Source organism: Gymnoscopelus microlampas (assembly GCF_963454915.1).
Source record: "Gymnoscopelus microlampas genome assembly, chromosome: 6".
NCBI classification, from domain to species: domain Eukaryota; kingdom Metazoa; phylum Chordata; class Actinopteri; order Myctophiformes; family Myctophidae; genus Gymnoscopelus; species Gymnoscopelus microlampas.
The window spans coordinates 33,836,382-33,855,755 of record NC_139943.1 but is presented as its reverse complement, the minus strand read 5'-3'; the positions used below and the strand labels follow the sequence as shown (position 1 = coordinate 33,855,755).

Sequence of the window (19,374 nt, the reverse complement as noted above, 5' to 3'; positions counted from 1 at the left end):
TTTATTATTTTTTATGGCACTTTTTTATTTCTATGAAACCCTATGAACTCATATTTAAATGTACCTTCCATTTCCCTTTCTGTCACACTTTTCCCTTTTACTTGTGTGGTTATTGTCCACATATGGTTGCCTGAGTATTATGGCCCCTCTTTATGACACAGTGGTCTTTGATCATATCTGCAAGCATAGTGGTTTGTAAAATTACTTTTAATCCACATGACACTGATTTTAATCTTGCTTCTATTTAATGCACTTTGTTTCCTCTTTGTTTCTTTTATAACCCCCCCATTACTGCATATTGAGAGCCTGCACAAACCCTATTTCACCCACTTTTACCAGTAAATATTATGTTACAATAAAGTTTGAGTTAGATGAGTAGATAAGGCCTCTACAATCCCCTTGTTGGAGCGACTCACTGTCACATGTCTCTGTTCCTCCCCGCAGCTTCCAGTTCACGGTCCAGAAATCAAAGGCCCAAAGTTCCTGATGGTCAAGAACTTGGAAACTGGCAACGTGTACAATGATATCCTCCACCAGAAGTGCACCGAGGTGAGATTATGCTACAAACTACAAAGCAACATTGTTACCGGGTGCATATCTTTCTATAGGTTGGGTGGCCTACCCATTCTGCATAATGAATACTTTTTACTTTTGGCACATATTTTGATGCCAAAACGTTTGTACTTTCACTCAAGTGAATTTTGATTAAAAGTACAAAACCTTTACTTATTTATTTTTTACAATGTTGTATTGATATTTTCACTTTTAAGTACTTTTTCCACCACTGCTCTCTATAAAAGAAAGAATAGTCATTGTGTGTATTGTGTGTAATGTATTTCTCTATGAAAGACAGAATAGGCACCTCTGTAATCTATGAAAGAAGGAATAGTCATCATGTGTAATGTGATGTCTCTCTCCAGATGCCTGTATGCGCCAAGGAGGTGTGTTGGGGTTCAAAGATGATGCCCCAACGGCAAAGTTACTGTCTCCGCATGAGAACCCAAGACGAGGTGATCCCGCTGGCCACTGACTTCATAAACGAATACTTCACCTCCATTAAAAGGCAAGCACACAGCTTCATAGACCAATCTACCTCTCCATTAACCCATTAAGACCTGAAGCCGATTCTACAAATGTTTTCTAAATCCCAACAGTATTCTGAAAAAAACGTATGTTTCTATATCAGTGGCGCTCAAATGTTTTCATGTCAAGGACCCCCACAATTATATGTATTTGGCCGCCGACCCCCATCTCAAAATATTTGTTCCAGGGACCCCCAGAAGCAAAGATTTGAGTTCAAAAGGTTCGCTTTGATTTTCTATCACTTTGAATGACTTGTAACTGATTTTCTATGTCTTCCATGGTGTGACTGTGCTGGGTTCAGGGCTGGCTCCAAGCCCCACGTGGAAAGACTGGAGGAGGTGATCAAGGAGATTGGGGATACGGGAACCTACCAACTGAAGAGCACTGAGCTCATTTATGGTGCCAAGCAAGCCTGGAGAAATTCTGCCCGCTGTATCGGGAGGATTCAGTGGTCCAAATTACAGGTGGGGCTACTGGTAACAGGCAGTGGTGTAAAGTAACTCAAGTAACTCAAGTAACTCAAGTCAATTTACTCAAGTATTGTACTTAAGTACAATTTTGAGGTACTTTTACTTTAATGGAGTATTTAAAATTACATCTCAGAGGCAAATATTGTACTTTTACTCCACTACAATTATTTGTAGACTTTAATTACTAGTAACTTTGCAGATATAAATGATTACATTATGAAACATACATTAACCACTTTAGCCTTATTTTATACCTAGGCTATTTGAAAATAGCTGATCTACAAGCTCACAACGTGTCGCATCGCGACACGTTGTGAGCTTGTAGATCTGCTATTTTCAAAAGTTTAGTACTTTAACTTTTGGTACTTTAAGTACATTTTGATACCAATACTTTTGTACTTTAACTCAAGAACATTCTGAATTCCGGATTTGTACTTCTAACGTAGTACTTCTACATTGCAGGATTGATACTTTTACTTAAGTAAAAAACTATGAGTACTTTTTCCACCACTGGTAACAGGAAGAGTGGGCACTAAGGAAGAGTGTTTTGTCCAAAATGTTGAAAAATTAAATATTTGGACAATGTTTTTTACATAATGTAAAGTATTCATGATGAGAATATGCTTAAACATTCGACAACTAAGGTCTAATATTTCTACAATTGCTACACATTGCTACAAAACCTGTATATCCAGTCATTTTGGGCCATAAACAAGAAGTTGAATGATAAAATTAAGTCTGATAATGATGTACCGTGCATGTGTCACATCAAGTATATTTTACATTACTTCAGACCATTTTTCAAATATTGTATTATTTTGGACAAAATAGCCAATTTTACATCGAGGTGCCCACTCTTTTTGTTTCCAGGCTACTACACAAACTACAGTAGCCTACAATTCAACTGTGCGCTCCATCTGTGCTTGGTTGGTTGGTTGGTTGTAGTCATTCTAGAGATATTGGTCAAAAGCTACCGTACTGCGATCAACCATAGATTTAGAACAGTATAGAATGGCCATTTCAAATAGCATGTGCTCTGCTTCTGTGTCAAAAAGCCAGAGGAGGTAACCAATCGTGCCTCTGTGGCACGTTTTTTGTGTTACGGTGGATTGAATGGTATCTATAACAATAAGCGTTATCGGGTCCCCCAGCAATTAGGTGGCTGTGAACGTGGAAGTAGGGCACTTATAGATACTTATAGAGTATAGATACTCTGTATCTATTAAATCACTGTTATTTTTTGTGAAGCTGACTAAAGATTTCATGAATTCATAACGCTCTTTCCTTAAAATTAACTCGATGCTATAGTAGACTTTAGACTAGTGTTGTACACATCACATGGCTGATGACCCAACACAGTCACACATAAAAGTAAAATAAAAAGTTGAACCAATTCAGTTCATACCCAATGATATATTTCTGCTGTGTTTTAACCAGATTTGAGCTGCTCCAGAGTTTGTGCTTCATCATGACATTTGTTTTTCAGGTGTTTGACGCTAGGGACTGCACAACTCCTCATGAAATGTCCAACTACATCTGCAATCACGTCAAATATGCCACCAATAAAGGAAACATTAGGTGGGAATCCTTTAGTAATGCTTTATACATCTCCCTTTTTCCCATCTGTCATTCCATGTATAGTATCTCATCAACTCCTCTCTGTCACTACCCTCTCTCAACCCACTGTCCATCTGTCAGCGTGTGCACCGTCTCTTAGCGCTTTCTCTGACACTGTGTATTGCCTCTCCCATGTGTCAGTCTCTTTGTGTACTAACCATTGTTCGCTGGCTTGGCAACACACCCCGCTAGCGAGCAGTCACGCTTGGCACACCCGCAGACAGTGTTGGCTCGCCCACCGGTGACACCTCACATTTACACTACTGGCTGACAGGGTCATTACTGCACGTGATATCCCTGATATCTACAGTATGTTGATGGGGGCTACTGTGCTGTAGCTAGCACGTCTGTCACTACTTTTGCCAGGTTTGATTCGGTCAGTAGCATAGTATGTGAAAGTTGAAAAGATGTTTTGCAAAAACATTCTAAAGCTTAGAGCTTTGACAGCCATACTTGGTTCTGCCATAGATCTTTTTAATTTTTTACCGTAAGGGTCCGTTTGGCACACTCTCCTTTGCACACTGTCAGAGTTAAATTAACATTTTACAGTGTCTCGAGTCGAGCTAAGAGATTTCTAGAAGTTGTTTGGTGCTGCATGTCACCACTGCCCTCACACCAGCTGTTCTTTGTTTTTTTACGATCTGCAATGCCATCAAACACGCTCAGATATGGTATGTCGGTTATCTATTTGCTCTGGTCCATAGCGCTAAGGAGAACGCTATGGACCAGAGCTACAGAGCTATTATTATCTCCGCCAGGCCGAAAGGCATGGCGAGAGAGTATGTTTTATTTTCTTTGCAATGTGAAAATCCCTAGCTAGCAAAAATCTAATCTACAGTAGTATATCATGTTCAGATATCAACATGCTAATGTGTGTGTGTGTGTGTGTGTGTGTGTGTGTGTGTGTGTGTGTGTGTGTGTGTGTGTGTGTGTGTGTGTGTGCAGGTCAGCTATTACCATATTTCCTCAGAGGACAGATGGTCTACATGACTTCCGGGTATGGAACGGTCAGCTAGTAAAGTACGCAGGCTACAAGTTGCCTGATGGAAAGATCATTGGAGATCCTGCCAGTGTAGAGTTCACTGAGGTAGGAATGATGGGTAGTTGCAGTGAAGTTGCAATAAAACATATTTTTGATCAATGTCGTCCGATCACTTCCCTTTTGGTCTCTGTCCTTAGCTCTGCATCCAGCAGGGATGGAAGCCCCCAATGGGGAAATTTGACGTCCTGCCCCTCCTTCTGCAAGCCAACGGGCAAGATCCGGAGATGTATGAGATCCCTCCAGAGGACATCCTGGAGGTGGACATCATACACCCCAGGTGAGTTTAAAGAATGTTCAAACATGTGCTTCACTCTTAAGCCATTAAGACCTTGAACACATCTGTATCATTTTAAGATTTCTTTGGCTATTCAAAAATAGCAGATATACTGTACAAGCTCTATGAGCTTGTAAATCTGCTATTTTGGCTTTTTTTTTTTTCACTAGTCCTCATTATGCAGTGTCCTGACACTCAAACATGCACTGAATGAGCATCAGGACACTGCATAATGAGGATTAGTGGAACAAAAACTTTGGAGCTAGTAAAATAGGCGATTTTCGTTGTTACGCATTTATCTTAGTGTGTGTAAAAGGCCTGGCAGCAGCGTTTTGTATCAGTTGCAGTCTTTGTATAATTGCACTTGCTGATAAGTGAATAAAGTGCATTACAATAGTAAAATCTGGAGGAGCTAAAAGCATGGATGCCCTATTCTAGGTTTGCAGGGTAAGAAATGTATATTGTATATTCACTGAAGGAACACTCATAGATTGAACTTAATGCCTTTCACTGTTTTTTATCTCTGGGCCTGGGAATTTGTGAGACAACACTGTATTGTATTGGATTGAGTTGCATGTCACAAAACCCTTTATTCAGGTACAGTATGTTGAATAAACGTTGTTTCCTTGCCCAGGTTTGAGTGGTTTAAGGAGCTGGCCCTGAAATGGTTCGTTCTACCAGCAGTGTCCAACATGATGCTGGATGTTGGGGGAATTCAGTTCACTGCCTGCCCCTTCAGCGGCTGGTACATGGGATCAGAGATTGGTGCGAGGGACTTCTGTGACAGCTCACGTTATAATATTTTGGAGGTAATGTTTGTGTATAACAATCATTCTCAAACTGTTTTGGCTTCAGCACCTCCTTTCCCTGATTTCTACTGTAAATCCAAATGCCCCCCTTTACCCATCTACAACATTTTGCTTAGCAAAACTGCAATAGAAAACCACAGCTACAGTAGCACATGATGCTATGAATTAATAATAACCCTCTTTTGAAGAATATAACAGTACAACTAAGAAATTAATTGATTGAGTTGCAATTAGTGCCAGTAAGCCATGTAAGACCAAGGTACTCTTCATTTTCAAAGCCAATGTGTTCGACGTGCCGTGGATGGTATTTTTATGATTTTAACAACTCCACACATGAATGCCTTACACTAATCTAAATTTAGGACCCCCTCTAAAATGAGATGCTTCATCTCAAGGGGCTATCCTCTCAATAAATTCTGACCAAATCATATGCATTCTTATTATTCAAATCTTAAAAATACAAATATTTTTACATCTTATTAACGAGTACAGAAGAGTAAAATTATTTGGTTTTGGTTCCTCAACATTGTTACAGCAATAGCAACAATTAAAGAAATACAGTAATAAAGAATAGCAACAATAGTAATCAAAATAGCAAAGTATATTAGTCAGGGCACATGAGTCATAGCACACTAGACTACAGCATGTTAGCTAGGACACGCATTACAGTGTGCTCACATACTGTAAAGGATTTTAGAGCAATGCAGCATGACTTTGTGTTGGAGGCAATTTATTTTCATAACTGTGGCCAGTTCTGCTGTGAAAACAGCAGTACTGGCAAGAGTCAGGAGACCCAACACATTTGCATGTTGCATAGCCATAATTGCAAGGGGGAAATCTTTTATCTGGAGTTTGATGCTTTTCCTATTATTCTAATCACACCTAACACCTTCACCTCAAGTAGTGACAGATTCTACAAAGGCCTTAATGCAAACTATGATGGCCATCTCGCAACCCTCAGAATACTACAGAACATCATACTGTGTCATTGTCATATTACGTCTGCAATGAAATAATGCTGTCCTTACATTCCTTGCCATGTAGGAAGTAGGTATGAGGATGGGCTTGGACATCAGGAAGATCTCTTCCCTATGGAAGGACACAGCGCTGGTGGAGATCAACATTGCTGTTCTCTACAGTTTCCAGGTGGGCTCCTCTTCATTCAACTGATGAGATTTGAATGCGGTATTTGTAGCATTTATAGTGTAAACACAGGTGTCAGTATTATATTTGATCTTGTCATTCAGGCTCTGCTACTGTACATATTACTCCCTGCTCAACATAATTAGAAGACAGCCATTTCAGAGCACGGAGATAAAGCCCCCACCCCCGTTACAGTTATATAACCCACAGAGGAGGCACGTAACCCACTCCAGTGTCTCTGCCTGAACTTTGCTCACCGGCTACACATCATTTATGTCTTTGGTCAACATAACATTGCCTGATTCCCGTGGTGCAACACAGTACAAATACAGTTCAGAGGCGAATTCCAGCTAGTGGAGAACAATTTATAAATTCACAAGTTGACAAGTGTCAGCAGCACATACACATGCTCTCAGAATATAGAATACATAACATTAGCCTCATAGCATAATTGCCTATGTCACTTTTTGGTCAAATTGACATTTTTGCCGAGCGCTACTCTCCTATCGCTGCTGCATCATTGTGACTTATTGCCTATGTCCTAAGCCAATCAGAACGCTTGTTACATTCCAAAATGACTTAAGCAGAAAGTGCTTTTAAGTAAACTTTTTTACTTGGGCTAAATTAGTTTTTGAGTTTAACAAGAATTCTGATCTGTCTGAGAACATTGGCAATAAGGCAGAATGAATCAGCAGTGGTAGGAGAGTAGAGTTAGGCAGATATAAATAAAGGCAGTAAACATGACTTAGGCAAGATGTGTTTTTTACTCATGATTGCCTAAGTCACCTAGATGACTTAGGCAGAAAGTGATTTTTTATTTGTTCCCTGAAAACGGAAAATGGAAAATGCTATGAGGCTAACGATACGTAACATTGGCAGATGTAATAATCTCTTCTGATGAATCATTCAGCTGAGAGCTCTCTGACAGTCAACAATCATACATGACATCCCTGCTGCCCTCTGTCTCCAGATATCCAAAGTGACGATAGTAGACCACCACACAGCTGCGGAGACCTTCATGAAACACATGGACAATGAGCACAAGCTCCGGGGAGGCTGTCCTGCAGACTGGGTGTGGGTCGTGCCCCCCATGTCGGGGAGCATCACACCAGTGTTCGGCCAGGAGATGCTAAACTATCACCTTACTCCCTCCTTCGAGTACCAGGTGAGGGAATGCAAACAGACATTATAGTCATGAGGGATGGATGATTTGTCATGCTACAGTACATGTACAGGGTGTTTTTTTCGTGTGCAGTACTAGATACCTAGTTAAGCTTCACACCAGTGTCTCTGTGCCTTCTCCTTATCTGAAACAGACAGATGCCTGGAAAGACTATGTGTGGAAGGCAGCGAACAACGGAACACCCACCAAAAAGAAAGCCATTGGATTTAAGAAACTGGCCAAGTAAGAATGCACTCTTTTGATAAGCCACGGCAAAAATATAAAAGTGTATTTATATCGGATGCAAAGTTTGATTTGTGTTTATTTACTTGCATGGTTTACATGATGTGAATACCAAGCCATTTCATTCCGTCATCAACCATGACCGAAATAACAAACTTTGGGCTCACCTGCACAAGTGCTGAAATCTTTGCCACTGAGCACACATTCTGTTCTGATTCTGATTCTGATTCACACCTATTTATTCAGTGGAGAATTCAACTTTATGTCAACTGATTCACTGAATCAGTTGACATTTTTGAAAGAAATCTTGAGACCCACCTTTTTAGTATTGCTCTTACCTATAGAGCGTGCCAAAAAAACTGAAGGGGGCGTCAACAAGTGTCATTTGGTAGCGGCGGACATCTTTGGGGGGTATAAACAGGTTGACTTAACATTGCGCCCCCCCCCCCCCAAGTATGTCTGTAGCTACTGTGCCATCCATCCGCTACATTTGACTTGATCTGCAGTGTCTGCTGAAATGAATCACATGACCGGGAGAAGCATCTGTGTCATTTTTAGATTTGACCTAAAAAGCATCATTTTACACTTTGGCTATTAAAAAATAGCAGATATACAAGCTCATAGCGCAATACCGAGTGCCACGCTATGAGCTTGTAGATCTGCTATTTTTGAGAAATCGTGAAAATGTGTGCAAATCTTTGAATATATATTTTTTAAAGCGAACATTTGTAACTCAAATCTTTGCTTCTGGGGGTCCCTTGAACAAAATATTTTAAAACGATTGAGAACCACTGACATAGTAACATTAGTTTTTTCAAAAAAACTGTTAGAATTTAGAAGACATTTGTAGAATCGGCTTCAGGTCTCAATGGGTTAAAGCCATGAAGCCAGACTTTTGCCAAGGCTTTTGCCATGACCGGGGCGGTTGTGTTCGCTCTCACATTTCTAGTTCTTCAATGATGCAGTTTCTCATCAGTTTTTTCCCCTCACATTCATTCACTACAGGGGAGTTTTTCTTTGCTCGCTCATGCTGTAATTGTGGGGTTCATGTAAATTAAAGAGTATGGTTTAGGCCTGCTCTTTGTAAAGCGTCATCATGAGAGCTTTCGTTGTGATTTGGTGCTATATAAATAAAATTGACTTGACTTTAATCTATTTCTATACTTTTTTCCATCTATCATTCTATACTCCCCCTTCCTCTCTGTCTCTCTCTCCCCTTCTCTGCAGGGCTGTGCAGTTCGCAAACAGGTTATTTGGTAAAGCAATGGCCAAGAGAGTCAAGGCCTCCATATTGTATGCCACTGAGACGGGCAAGTCCCAAGACTACGCCAAAACCCTCTGTCAAATCTTCAATCACGCTTTTGACGCAAAGGTACCATTAGAATACTCATGAGAGATGGGTAATGTCTACCTGTATTTGTGCTGTTGTCTGATGGGAAGGGGAGCAGTTGGATCTCGGTCTGGGCCCAGCCCCAGGGCCCAGACCTGGTCCTGAATCCGACATGGCCCAGCAAGTAGAATGAATAAAGGGCAGAGAGGAAGCAAATAAGGCTTTTGTCACATTTTCTTCTGCTCACATGCATGAAAGTGCGGCGCGTCTGAATTGAGATTCATCCAGCCAGGCATTGAGCTGTAGTTTAAGATGAGATCTGAAAGCACCCCTGGCGGTGTAAATGACTTTGGACGAAGAATGATAACATGAGTAGCTCTCTCAATCATGTAGTGTTTTGGCTCCAGGACATTTTGCTTCATTTTCCTTGTTCCCAATGTGATCAATCATGCAACAAGCGATTGTGTTGCATGCATGAGTGTGTACGCGTGTGTGTGGTTCTGGTTCAGGGACAGATGAGAATGCCTGGGGCCATTCCTGCTTGTCATGTAGATGAGGATAGTTGTCTCTTCACACTGATTGTGTGGCACACTGACATTATAGTGCTGAGTGCTAATTAATTATATGGAAGCAGCGAGTACATTATCAACTTGTTGCCTGGGCAGAGTGTTCATTACAGCATTGTGCGGTGGTCTTCAACGAAGACGCTCTGCAACAAAGTGTTGCAGATTCAACTTTTTCATAGATTTCATAGATAGCTTCATAGACTTGTTTGACAGCACTGTCAATGTGTAGCGTTGTGTTTGATTCATGTTAATGTGTATTTTCAGACAGTCAACCATTTAAACCCTCAATACTTAGAAAACTTGTACTTTGTCAGCTTTTCCCCCCTACACCAAACCTAGCCTTTGCAGAAAATAGCCGTTTTGTTGATTATCATATTATATTCATGTGTTATCTTTGAGGGACCCTACAACCCTTTTTTCTGCAATTACATTTTTTCAAATATGTAAAGAGCTTTTTTCTTCTTCTGTTGTCTGCAGGTAATGTCCATGGAAGAATATGACATGGTGCACCTGGAGCATGAGACATTGGTGTTAGTGGTGACCAGTACCTTTGGCAACGGAGATCCACCAGAAAATGGAGAGGTGTGTGTGTGTGTGTGTGTGTGTGTGTGTGTGTGTGTGCCTGCGTGCGTGCGTAAATTTGCAGTGGTGGACAATAGCAACGTATATTTACTTGAGTACTGTAGGCCTACTTACAGTAAGTTTTTTTTATTTTTTACATGAGTATTTGTATTTTGGATACATCACTGTAGCCTATTTCAAAGACAAATATTGTACTTTTGACTCAATTCTAATTCTAGGAAGGATAACATCTAGCATAACATTTGACTGTACGACCTGCACTGTTAACAAGCATGTTAATAAAGCTTTGTCCACCACTGAATATTTGTATGCATGTTTAACAAACCACACCAACATACCTCAGGATTCATACAACACATTGATTATGCATATGTATCAAAAACAACCTGTCGTTTGCATCTTTGTAGAAATTTGGAGCTGGCTTGATGGAGCTGAGCTGCCCAACACTTGACACAGAAGAAGTGAAGTGAGTTGAACTGTGTGGGCAGTAGTTGGTATGTGGAGTTTCAAGCTTTCAGTTCAGTTTCCAACCTCTTGTTTCTGTGTTTCCACCTGTCTTCTAGGTCCTACAAGGTGCGTTTCAACAGTGTCTCCTCCCACTCGGACCCTCGAAAGTCCTCCAGTGACGAGGCAGGTATGTTCGGAAGTACCGGACCCTTCGCCAATGTCAGGTAATCAAAACAGAAATCATGCATGGACCTCAATAGGTCATAGGTTGACTCATAGGTTTGGTATATTTGTAGTGCGCACCGCATCGCACCACTCTCAGAGTGTGATTCCATGTCCTACATTTCTCTAGGACATGGAATTATCTCAGAAAAAAACACACCTCTAACCCACAATCCCAATTTTAACCATTTAATGACCCTAAAACAGTTCTGTTGGAATTAAAACCTTCTTCAACATTCAAACTGTGTAAATATGGAAAAAAAACGAAAATCACAAAAAAAATAAAAGATTGCACTGTTTAAAAAGGGCCGACTTGAGGGCCATTTCTCTAGCCCCAGTCACCACTGATCTTCACTCTTTCTTCCTCTTTGTAGGTACTCAGTGTTTGGCCTTGGCTCTAGGGCCTATCCACACTTCTGTGCCTTTGCCCACACTGTTGACACTCTGTTTGAAGAACTGGGGGGCGAGCGCATCCTAAAAATGGGAGAGGGGGACGAGCTGTCTGGCCAGGAGGAGTCCTTCAGAACCTGGGCCAAGAACGTTTTTAAGGTCGGTGCCTTACACACAGTCGCCCTTTGGGCTTCAGGTCTTTATGCTGATTACGGTCGTGGGGAAGTTCTGTGTTTTTACACATATTTTTTTACAGTGCACTCATCTTTTCCATGGCTTACTTTTGTTGCATGTCAAAGGCGGCCTGTGAGGTGTTCTGTGTCGGAGACGTGAACATGGACCAAGCAAACAACTCCTTGATCGTCAATGACCGCAGCTGGAAGAAGAGCAAGTACCGCCTGACCTACGTCAAAGAGGCCCCGGTCCTCACGGAAGGTACTCACTGGCCCAGTGATGACAAAACCACTATACACCATTGATTACTCGATTTTCAGGCAAAGAAATCTTGAGGTTAGAATACAAGGCTTAATGTGATAACTGTGAATGTGACTGCCAACAGCATTGTACGCAATTCACAAGAAGAAGGTGTACGGCGCCAAGATGGTGGAATCTCTAAATTTGCAAAGTCCTAAATCTGAGTAAGTTTATGGTTTCATGGGACTGGGATTTAAACATTTTCATGATGTGAAAACAAAAGAAGAAATTGAGTTGGTTACGCTAAACAGCAAATTGTGAAACATTATTTATCAAATAGCGCATTATAGCAATCTGGAAGGGACTGAAAATGGTGTGTCACTATTCACCCCTCTACTCTTTCACAGTCGTACCACTGCGTTTATTCGGCTCAACACAAATAACCACGAGGGCCTGAAATACCTGCCCGGTGACCATGTGGGCGTCTTCGCTAGCAACCAAGTGGACCTGGTGACAGCTCTCATAAAGAAGCTGGAGGATGGTCCACCCGCTGATCAAATCTTCCAATTGGAGTTCGTGGAGGAGAGGAACACTGCCTCGGGTGGGTAATGTGTCTGTTTGGCAGTGGTGTAAAGTAACTAAGTAGGCTACATGTGCTACTTAAGTACAGATTTTCTTTTTCAGTTCCATTGTCAGAGTCACAGACTTGTAACGGTCAATTTAGAACCCCTAAAGGAACCCAGAGAGTCCCTGGAATCCACTTTGAGAACCACTGGTGTAATAAACTACCTTCATGTTCTTCTGTCACTACAGGTACGATCAGTAACTGGTCACCGGAAAGTCGTATCCCTGCCTGCACCATATTCCAAGCCTTCAAGGACTTCCTGGACATCACCTCCCCGCCCAGCCCTGTGCTGCTGCAGCAGTTTGCTAACCTGGCAACCGATGAGAAACAAAAGGAGAAACTAGAGCTCCTCAGTAAGGTAATTCATTTAGCATTCAGCTCAATCATTAGCGCTCCTTCTCCGTGCTCTCTCGTGGGCCATGCTCTTGTGTTGAACTTGCTGCAAGTTTTGAAAATAGGCAAATTGTTTGGTTTAGCTTTTTTTGTGAGGAAAAAGTTGTTTATTCTGTTGTATTCTGCTGGCAATTTGTTCAACAATTTGTTCAACATTACTACACTACAATTATTTGAAAACTTCAGTTACTAGTTGCTTTTAAGATTTTGATAAAACATACATTAACCACTTTAGCCCTATTTTATACCTGGGCTATTTGAAAATAGCCGATATACAAGCACACAACGCGTCGCATCGCGACACGTTGTGAGCTTGTATTTTCAAATATTTTAGTACTTTTACTTTTGGTACTTTAAGTACATTTTGATGCCAATACTTTTGTACTTTTACTCAAGTAAATTTAGAATTCTGGACTTTTACTTAACACGTAACAAAGTATTTTCTATATTGCAGTATTGGTACTTTTACTTAAGTAAAGAAGTTGAGTACTTTTTCCACCACTACCTGTGAGACCAAGTGACACCTCTGCAATCCCCCTTCCTCCTTGACCCCCCCAGGGCCTGCAGGAGTATGAGCAGTGGAAGTGGTACAACAACTCCACGTTGGTGGAGGTGCTGGAGGAGTTCCCGTCCATTCAGATGCCAACCACCCTGCTGCTCACTCAGCTGCCTCTGCTGCAGCCTCGCTACTACTCCATCAGCTCCTCACTGGACGCGCATCCCAATGAGGTCCACCTCACCGTGGCCGTGGTCTCCTACCGAACCCGAGGTACTATACCGTACGCACTGCCTCAATGCTGGAGCTATAGGGCTGTCGACGATCGTGACGTTTTACTGGACGATGAATTGTCATACAAATACACAGATGTAACATCATGCAACCCACAGAATCATACATTTAACTTAGATGGCACACCACTGGAGGAGGCTGGGGAGGTGGAGGGAGTTTTATAACAGCTGACAGCTGCAGGAACGCTCGATTTCTGTTTGGCTTTGTAAACAAAAATTGCACAGGCCAGATATGACAAATAACTTCAATATTCAAAGAAATGACTGACAATGATCGATACTAATAATCAAAATAAATAATGTAGGCCTACTATGCAAAATAGCCGATCTACAAGCTGTAGTGAGCTTGTAGATCTGCTATTTCCACTATTTTTGAAAATATTGGAAAGAGTATGAACTTTTTCAACTTGAAACGATTATGACGATTTTGCAAAAAATAGCGATTAGGCGATTATGTAATAATTATGACAGGCTTACCTGGGGCTCCGTGATCCATTCAAGAGTCACTCGAATACAAGCACTCTCCTCCTTCTGATTTAAAGTGCTACTTAGGTAAAATTCCTTTTACTGTGACTGATTGACAGGGGATGCTAGGTGTTCCCATTAAAGAAGTTTGCTTGCTCTCTTGCTCTTTTTCAAGGCCTTGAGGAGCAATTAATTCTGTTTGTCTGGCCTCCCTGTCAGGTTCCTACAGGGAGGCCTCAAATGGCTGTATTCTTGACATTCCATTAGCAAGACAATTAAGCTCGAGCACGGCCGATGGCATAGAGCAGAGTTTTTAAAATATAATTTAAATTTAAATCATGAGTGATTGATTATTATGATTTTTTTGCTGGCAGACAGGGTACCTCGTACCCGCACAGTGGTTCTTTTGATGTCACTGCTTGAAAGTCGCCACTGATGACTGAAAAAGTCAATTGAGTCAGCCTGTCTGAGGAAATATTCTGGTGGTTCAGAGGACTTATAGGCTTGAAAGTTATTTTGGCAACACCAGTCTAATCCATAGGGCCAACATGAGACCTGAAATTGGAACTACAGTATCTGGGGAATATCTATTGACTGTGTTTTGCCAGCAGGATTTGGTCCAATATATATTATATATATATATTTGTTTTTATCTCCAAAACACTGTGCTGTATGTACATACCACTTTGTTCTAAATGGTGTTTTCTATGCTGGCTCTCTCTCAAATGTTTACGTTAGCACATACAGTACGGTTTGACAAGGCTTTCACATCTACAGCATACATCTAATAGGTTGTACTTAAAAGCTTCCAAGCCCTTAGACTACCAAGCAGTGAGCAAACATCACCAGCTGCAACTCACTGCAACTAAAATTTGTCTTAATTTCCCCCTCTTTCCTCTTATTAGATATGCGTGCATGCCCATGAGTGTGCACTGATGACTATAAGTAGTTGATTTACAGTTATTTCCTCTATAGCGCAGATACATTGAACATTGCATTGTGGGTAGTCTACCTGTGTTCCAGGGTGTCCCCAGCAAAATTGGTTTAACCAGTTTAACCCGCATCGGCTATTTGAAAATAGCCCATCTACAAGCTCACAACGTGTGTGACGCGTTGTGAACTTGTAGATCTGCTATTTTCAAAACAATCTTGAGAAAATGTGGACATGTACCTATATTTCTGGTCCATGACCAAATATATCATTTCGTAAGCATGTCAAAAAGTTTGAGAACCACTCATTTAAAGGGTGCAAATGGGAGGAGTCAGGAAGTCTAAATATCCCGTTTGATAACTGTCATTCAGATGGAGAGGGTCCCGAACACCATGGAGTGTGTTCATCCTGGCTCAACAGAATAAAGAAGGACGAGATGGTGCCGTGTTTCGTCAGAGGGTAAACTTGTTTCTCTTAAGAATATATCCAACAATATATTTTGTGCTGTATTGTGTGGTTTGTCATTATGTGATTAATTAATTTCCTATTTCAGTCAGTTCTGTTAATTAAACCGATTAATTTTATTCATTAGCATCATCAATAATTGAAGGTTTATTTGGTTAAAGTCAGTTATGTTGATTCTTCTAGGGCGACGTCGTTCCATCTTCCCAAGGAGAACAAGTCCCCCTGCTTCCTGATTGGGCCAGGAACAGGCATCGCTCCCTTCAGAAGCTTCTGGCAACAGAAACTCTTTGAGCGCGAAATGGGTTGGTCTGATGCACTTTCAGAGACTAGTCCTACCTATTGTCACCTCACAGAGAGGTTCATGTGAAATCCACATCGTAAAATGATTTTAACACTATGCATGATGTGGTTGATTAAAATCATACCCGAGATGAAGTGCAAAGTGCTGCTACAGTGTGCATAATTGTGTAACAATAGTATTCTGATTAAATCTGAGGCACAATCTCAGGCCATAGTTAAACAAGACACTGTAAGTTAACTCATTGTTGCTGTACCATTCAGCAAAGTAAAGTCAAGGTATGTCCCCTCCCCAGGGATTGAGACGAGTCCCCTGTATCTGGTGTTTGGCTGCCGCCAGTCTGAGACGGACCACATCTACAAGGACGAGACCGTTGATGCCTTGAACAAGAAGGTGTTCAAGGGACTCTATACAGCCTACTCAAGAGAGCCCAGCATGCCAAAGGTACCACAACAAATTCAACGGATGATTGCGTTTGTCACAGATCTTTAGAATACTCTAAATGCTACAGAACATACTCGTATGAACAGGACACAGCATCCCCACATACAGTAGATATGAGTTAGTCAAGTGTTGATATTCCTTATCTTTTTCCATTTAATGGCCTCATCTCTTTTTAACTGTGTGGTGCCAGGTGCCAAAGACAAAATGCAGATGTTCAGCTCAAAAGTGAACAGCTCCACGCAAGGCGCAATTTCACTTCACTGTGTTTGATTCTCACTCTTTGTCCCCCACTCCCCCTCATCTTTCTTGCCTTGTCTGTCATCTCCTCTCCTTTCTCTTTGCTCACGCTTAATGCCCATGCACTCTGTCTCGCTCACTGTTACCTCCGTCAGAAATATGTCCAGGACGTGCTGCGCGAGCAGCTGTCAGAGAGGATGTACCACTGCCTGAGGGACGAGGGGGGACACGTCTACGTGTGCGGGGACGTGACCATGGCGGATGACGTCCTGAAGACGATCCAGCAGATCATCAAGGTGCAGGGTAACATAAGCCTGGAGGACGCCAGCTTCTTCATGAACAAACTCAGAGTAAGGCTTGAATTACTCGATTGCACAATGATGTATCATGTAGGCATGAAAGATGTCCACCATATGCTGGCTGCCGTCACTGTCAACACATTATCACCCACTGGCTTCTCTACGTCAATGAGGGAAGAGAATGGGGGGTCCACACTTAACCAAGCACTTAGCCAAGCACTTCAATACACTACCGGCTTGTCAATTTGGTACATTGGTACTTTTTTTTGTTTTTGTGGAAGGAAAGAGTTAGAGGAAAGGGCAGAAGTTCTATATTCACACTGAACACACAAATATGATTGTAAGCTATTTGTGCACTGCTGACATTATTATAGTGCATGACATCATATGTCTGTATCCGTGCGGATATTTTAAGGTGAAAGGAAGAATAAATAAGAAGAATAAATACAAACATCTGAGGTTATGAACATTTATTTGTATTTTTTACAGTCAAAGCAAGTCAGAATCATAATATACAATGGTAGTCTGAAACAATTGAATTGTAATTTGAAAACGAATGTGTTTTTTTACCTAGTTCTTACCTAGTTTTACCTAGTTCAAAGCAACCATGTCATTCACCTTTCCTCCCTCTCTGCACCTCCACCTCCCACCACCAGGATGATGGACGCTACCATGAGGACATATTCGGTGTCACGCTGCGCACAAATGAGGTCACCAACCGACTGCGTTCTGAATCCATTGCCAACATTGAGGAGAGCAGCAAAAAAGACTCTAAAGACTCGGACGAGTGAGTGCTTTCTGCCATTGCTTTGTCTTCAGTGTGTTCTGCAGCTCCAGTATTTTCTACGTTTATTTGTTTATTATTTTTGTTAAGCTCTACACTGAAGGAAGGACCTGTAGTGTTGGAAACACAGATAAGACGTCACCCATGGTTTCAACCCCAAAAAATGCAGACATGTGTAACCATAGAATTAGAGAGCCTGCAGTGCTAAGAATCAGGATTAGAGTCAAAGCGAGCGACTGCCTTCTTTTTCTGTGCTTGTTTTATGGGCTCAAATTAATGCCAATATTATTTTGTACTTGTAAAAATAACTTGTATTTGTGAACAAATTTTACATTTGTAAAAAAAAAGATTTGTATTCGTAAATACAAGATTTGTATTCATAAATAAAAGATTTGTCTTTAAAAAAAAAAAAAGATTTGCTGTATATTTTTTTGGGGTGTTTATAACATTGTGTTAAACATGTTGTAATTGTTGAATTGCATTCTCAATGAACATTGTGACCAGAAAAAATAACAGTTTGCTCGCGTGCAGATCGGTTGTACAGATGCTCAAACTTTATTTTTGGCATTCTGCACTTCCGGGGTCTGAGAGCCAATCACGTGAGGCCTTTCCCACTACCCAATCATAAAGCTCCATAGGTCTCCATGTCAACATGGCAAACAGGGTTGCCATGTTGGTTCGGTGAAAATTATTTTGGCCCATTTAAGCCCATTCATCTTCAAACTCCACCTTAGACTTATTTTTAAAACACGTCCATGAAACTCTAGTCAGATATAATCCTTCTAATGCGTGAGGGGGCCGTCATTTTTTGAGAACTTATTTCATGTTAGAGTTCTCACCCCGCAGTGACGATATCTTCAGATGTGCATTTGGATCAAAGTGTTTACCATAAACTGCAACTAAAAGTTGTTTTTCCCCTGTATGTACCATAAACTTCAACTAAAGGTTTTCCCCCCTGTATGTACCATACACTGCAACTAAAGGTTTTTTCCCCCTGTATGCACCATAAACTGCAACTAAAGGTTTTTTCCCCCTGTATGTATCATAAATTGCAACTAAAGGTTTTTTCCAATGTATGTACCATAAAGTGCAACTGAAGGGATTTTCGCCCCTGTATGTACCATAAACTTCAACTAAAGTTTTTTTTCCCCCTGTATGTACCATAACCTGCAACTAAAGGGTTTTCCCCCCTGTATGAGTCCTCATGTGTTGTTTAACATGACCCATCCGACCAAAGCCTTTGCTCAAAGAAAAGGACTTTACCCCTGTACGGGTCTTTGCGTGTTTTCTTAGATTACTCAAATCACTAAAGTCTTTGCTACAAACTGAACACGTGTATGGCTTTTCTCCTGTATGAGACCTCATGTGTAGTTTTACATGACACATCTGACTGAAGCCCTTGCTACAAACTTTACAAGTAAATGGCTTTTCCCCTGTATGAGTCCTCATGTGTATTTTTAAATGACTTTTGTCACCAAAGCCTTTGCTACAAACTGAACAAGTAAAGGACTTTTCCCCTGTATGGGTCTTTGTGTGTTTTCTTAGATTACTCAAATCACTAAAGTCTTTGCTACAAACTGTACAAGTGTATGGCTTTTCTCCTGTATGAAACCTCATGTGTTGTTTTACATGACCCATCCGACTAAAGCCTTTGCTACAAACAAGTAAATGACTTTACTCCTGTATGAGTCATCATGTGCGCCTTAAGATTTCCCTTGCCATTAAACATTTTGCAACAGACTGGACTAAAACCTAAACTAAAACCTTTCTTCCCTGTGTGAGTCCGCATGGAGTGAGTTTCTTTCGATGATCTCAGGTCCTGGGACAGCTTGTCCCTCAAAGACAATATA

At 41.1% G+C, this 19,374-nt stretch overlaps 1 protein-coding gene across 1 annotated transcript; it reads left to right on the top strand.

Moving 5' to 3' along the window:
- Positions 1-1,022: 1,022 nt before the first annotated feature.
- Positions 1,023-17,531, top strand: LOC311047292 (nitric oxide synthase 1-like; the record flags this gene model as incomplete). Its single annotated transcript, XM_084059956.1, has 24 exons — positions 1,023-1,063; positions 1,385-1,547; positions 3,040-3,131; positions 4,116-4,257; positions 4,350-4,489; positions 5,121-5,295; positions 6,340-6,441; positions 7,409-7,603; positions 7,755-7,843; positions 9,071-9,215; positions 10,217-10,321; positions 10,729-10,787; positions 10,885-10,992; positions 11,365-11,539; positions 11,680-11,815; positions 11,940-12,018; positions 12,202-12,395; positions 12,608-12,777; positions 13,371-13,581; positions 15,369-15,456; positions 15,646-15,764; positions 16,056-16,204; positions 16,597-16,791; positions 17,397-17,531. Exons 3-24 carry the CDS (start codon positions 3,076-3,078, stop codon positions 17,529-17,531), a joined length of 2,967 nt encoding a protein of 988 aa, XP_083916082.1. The 5' UTR covers positions 1,023-1,063; positions 1,385-1,547; positions 3,040-3,075.
- Positions 17,532-19,374: the final 1,843 nt, after the last annotated feature.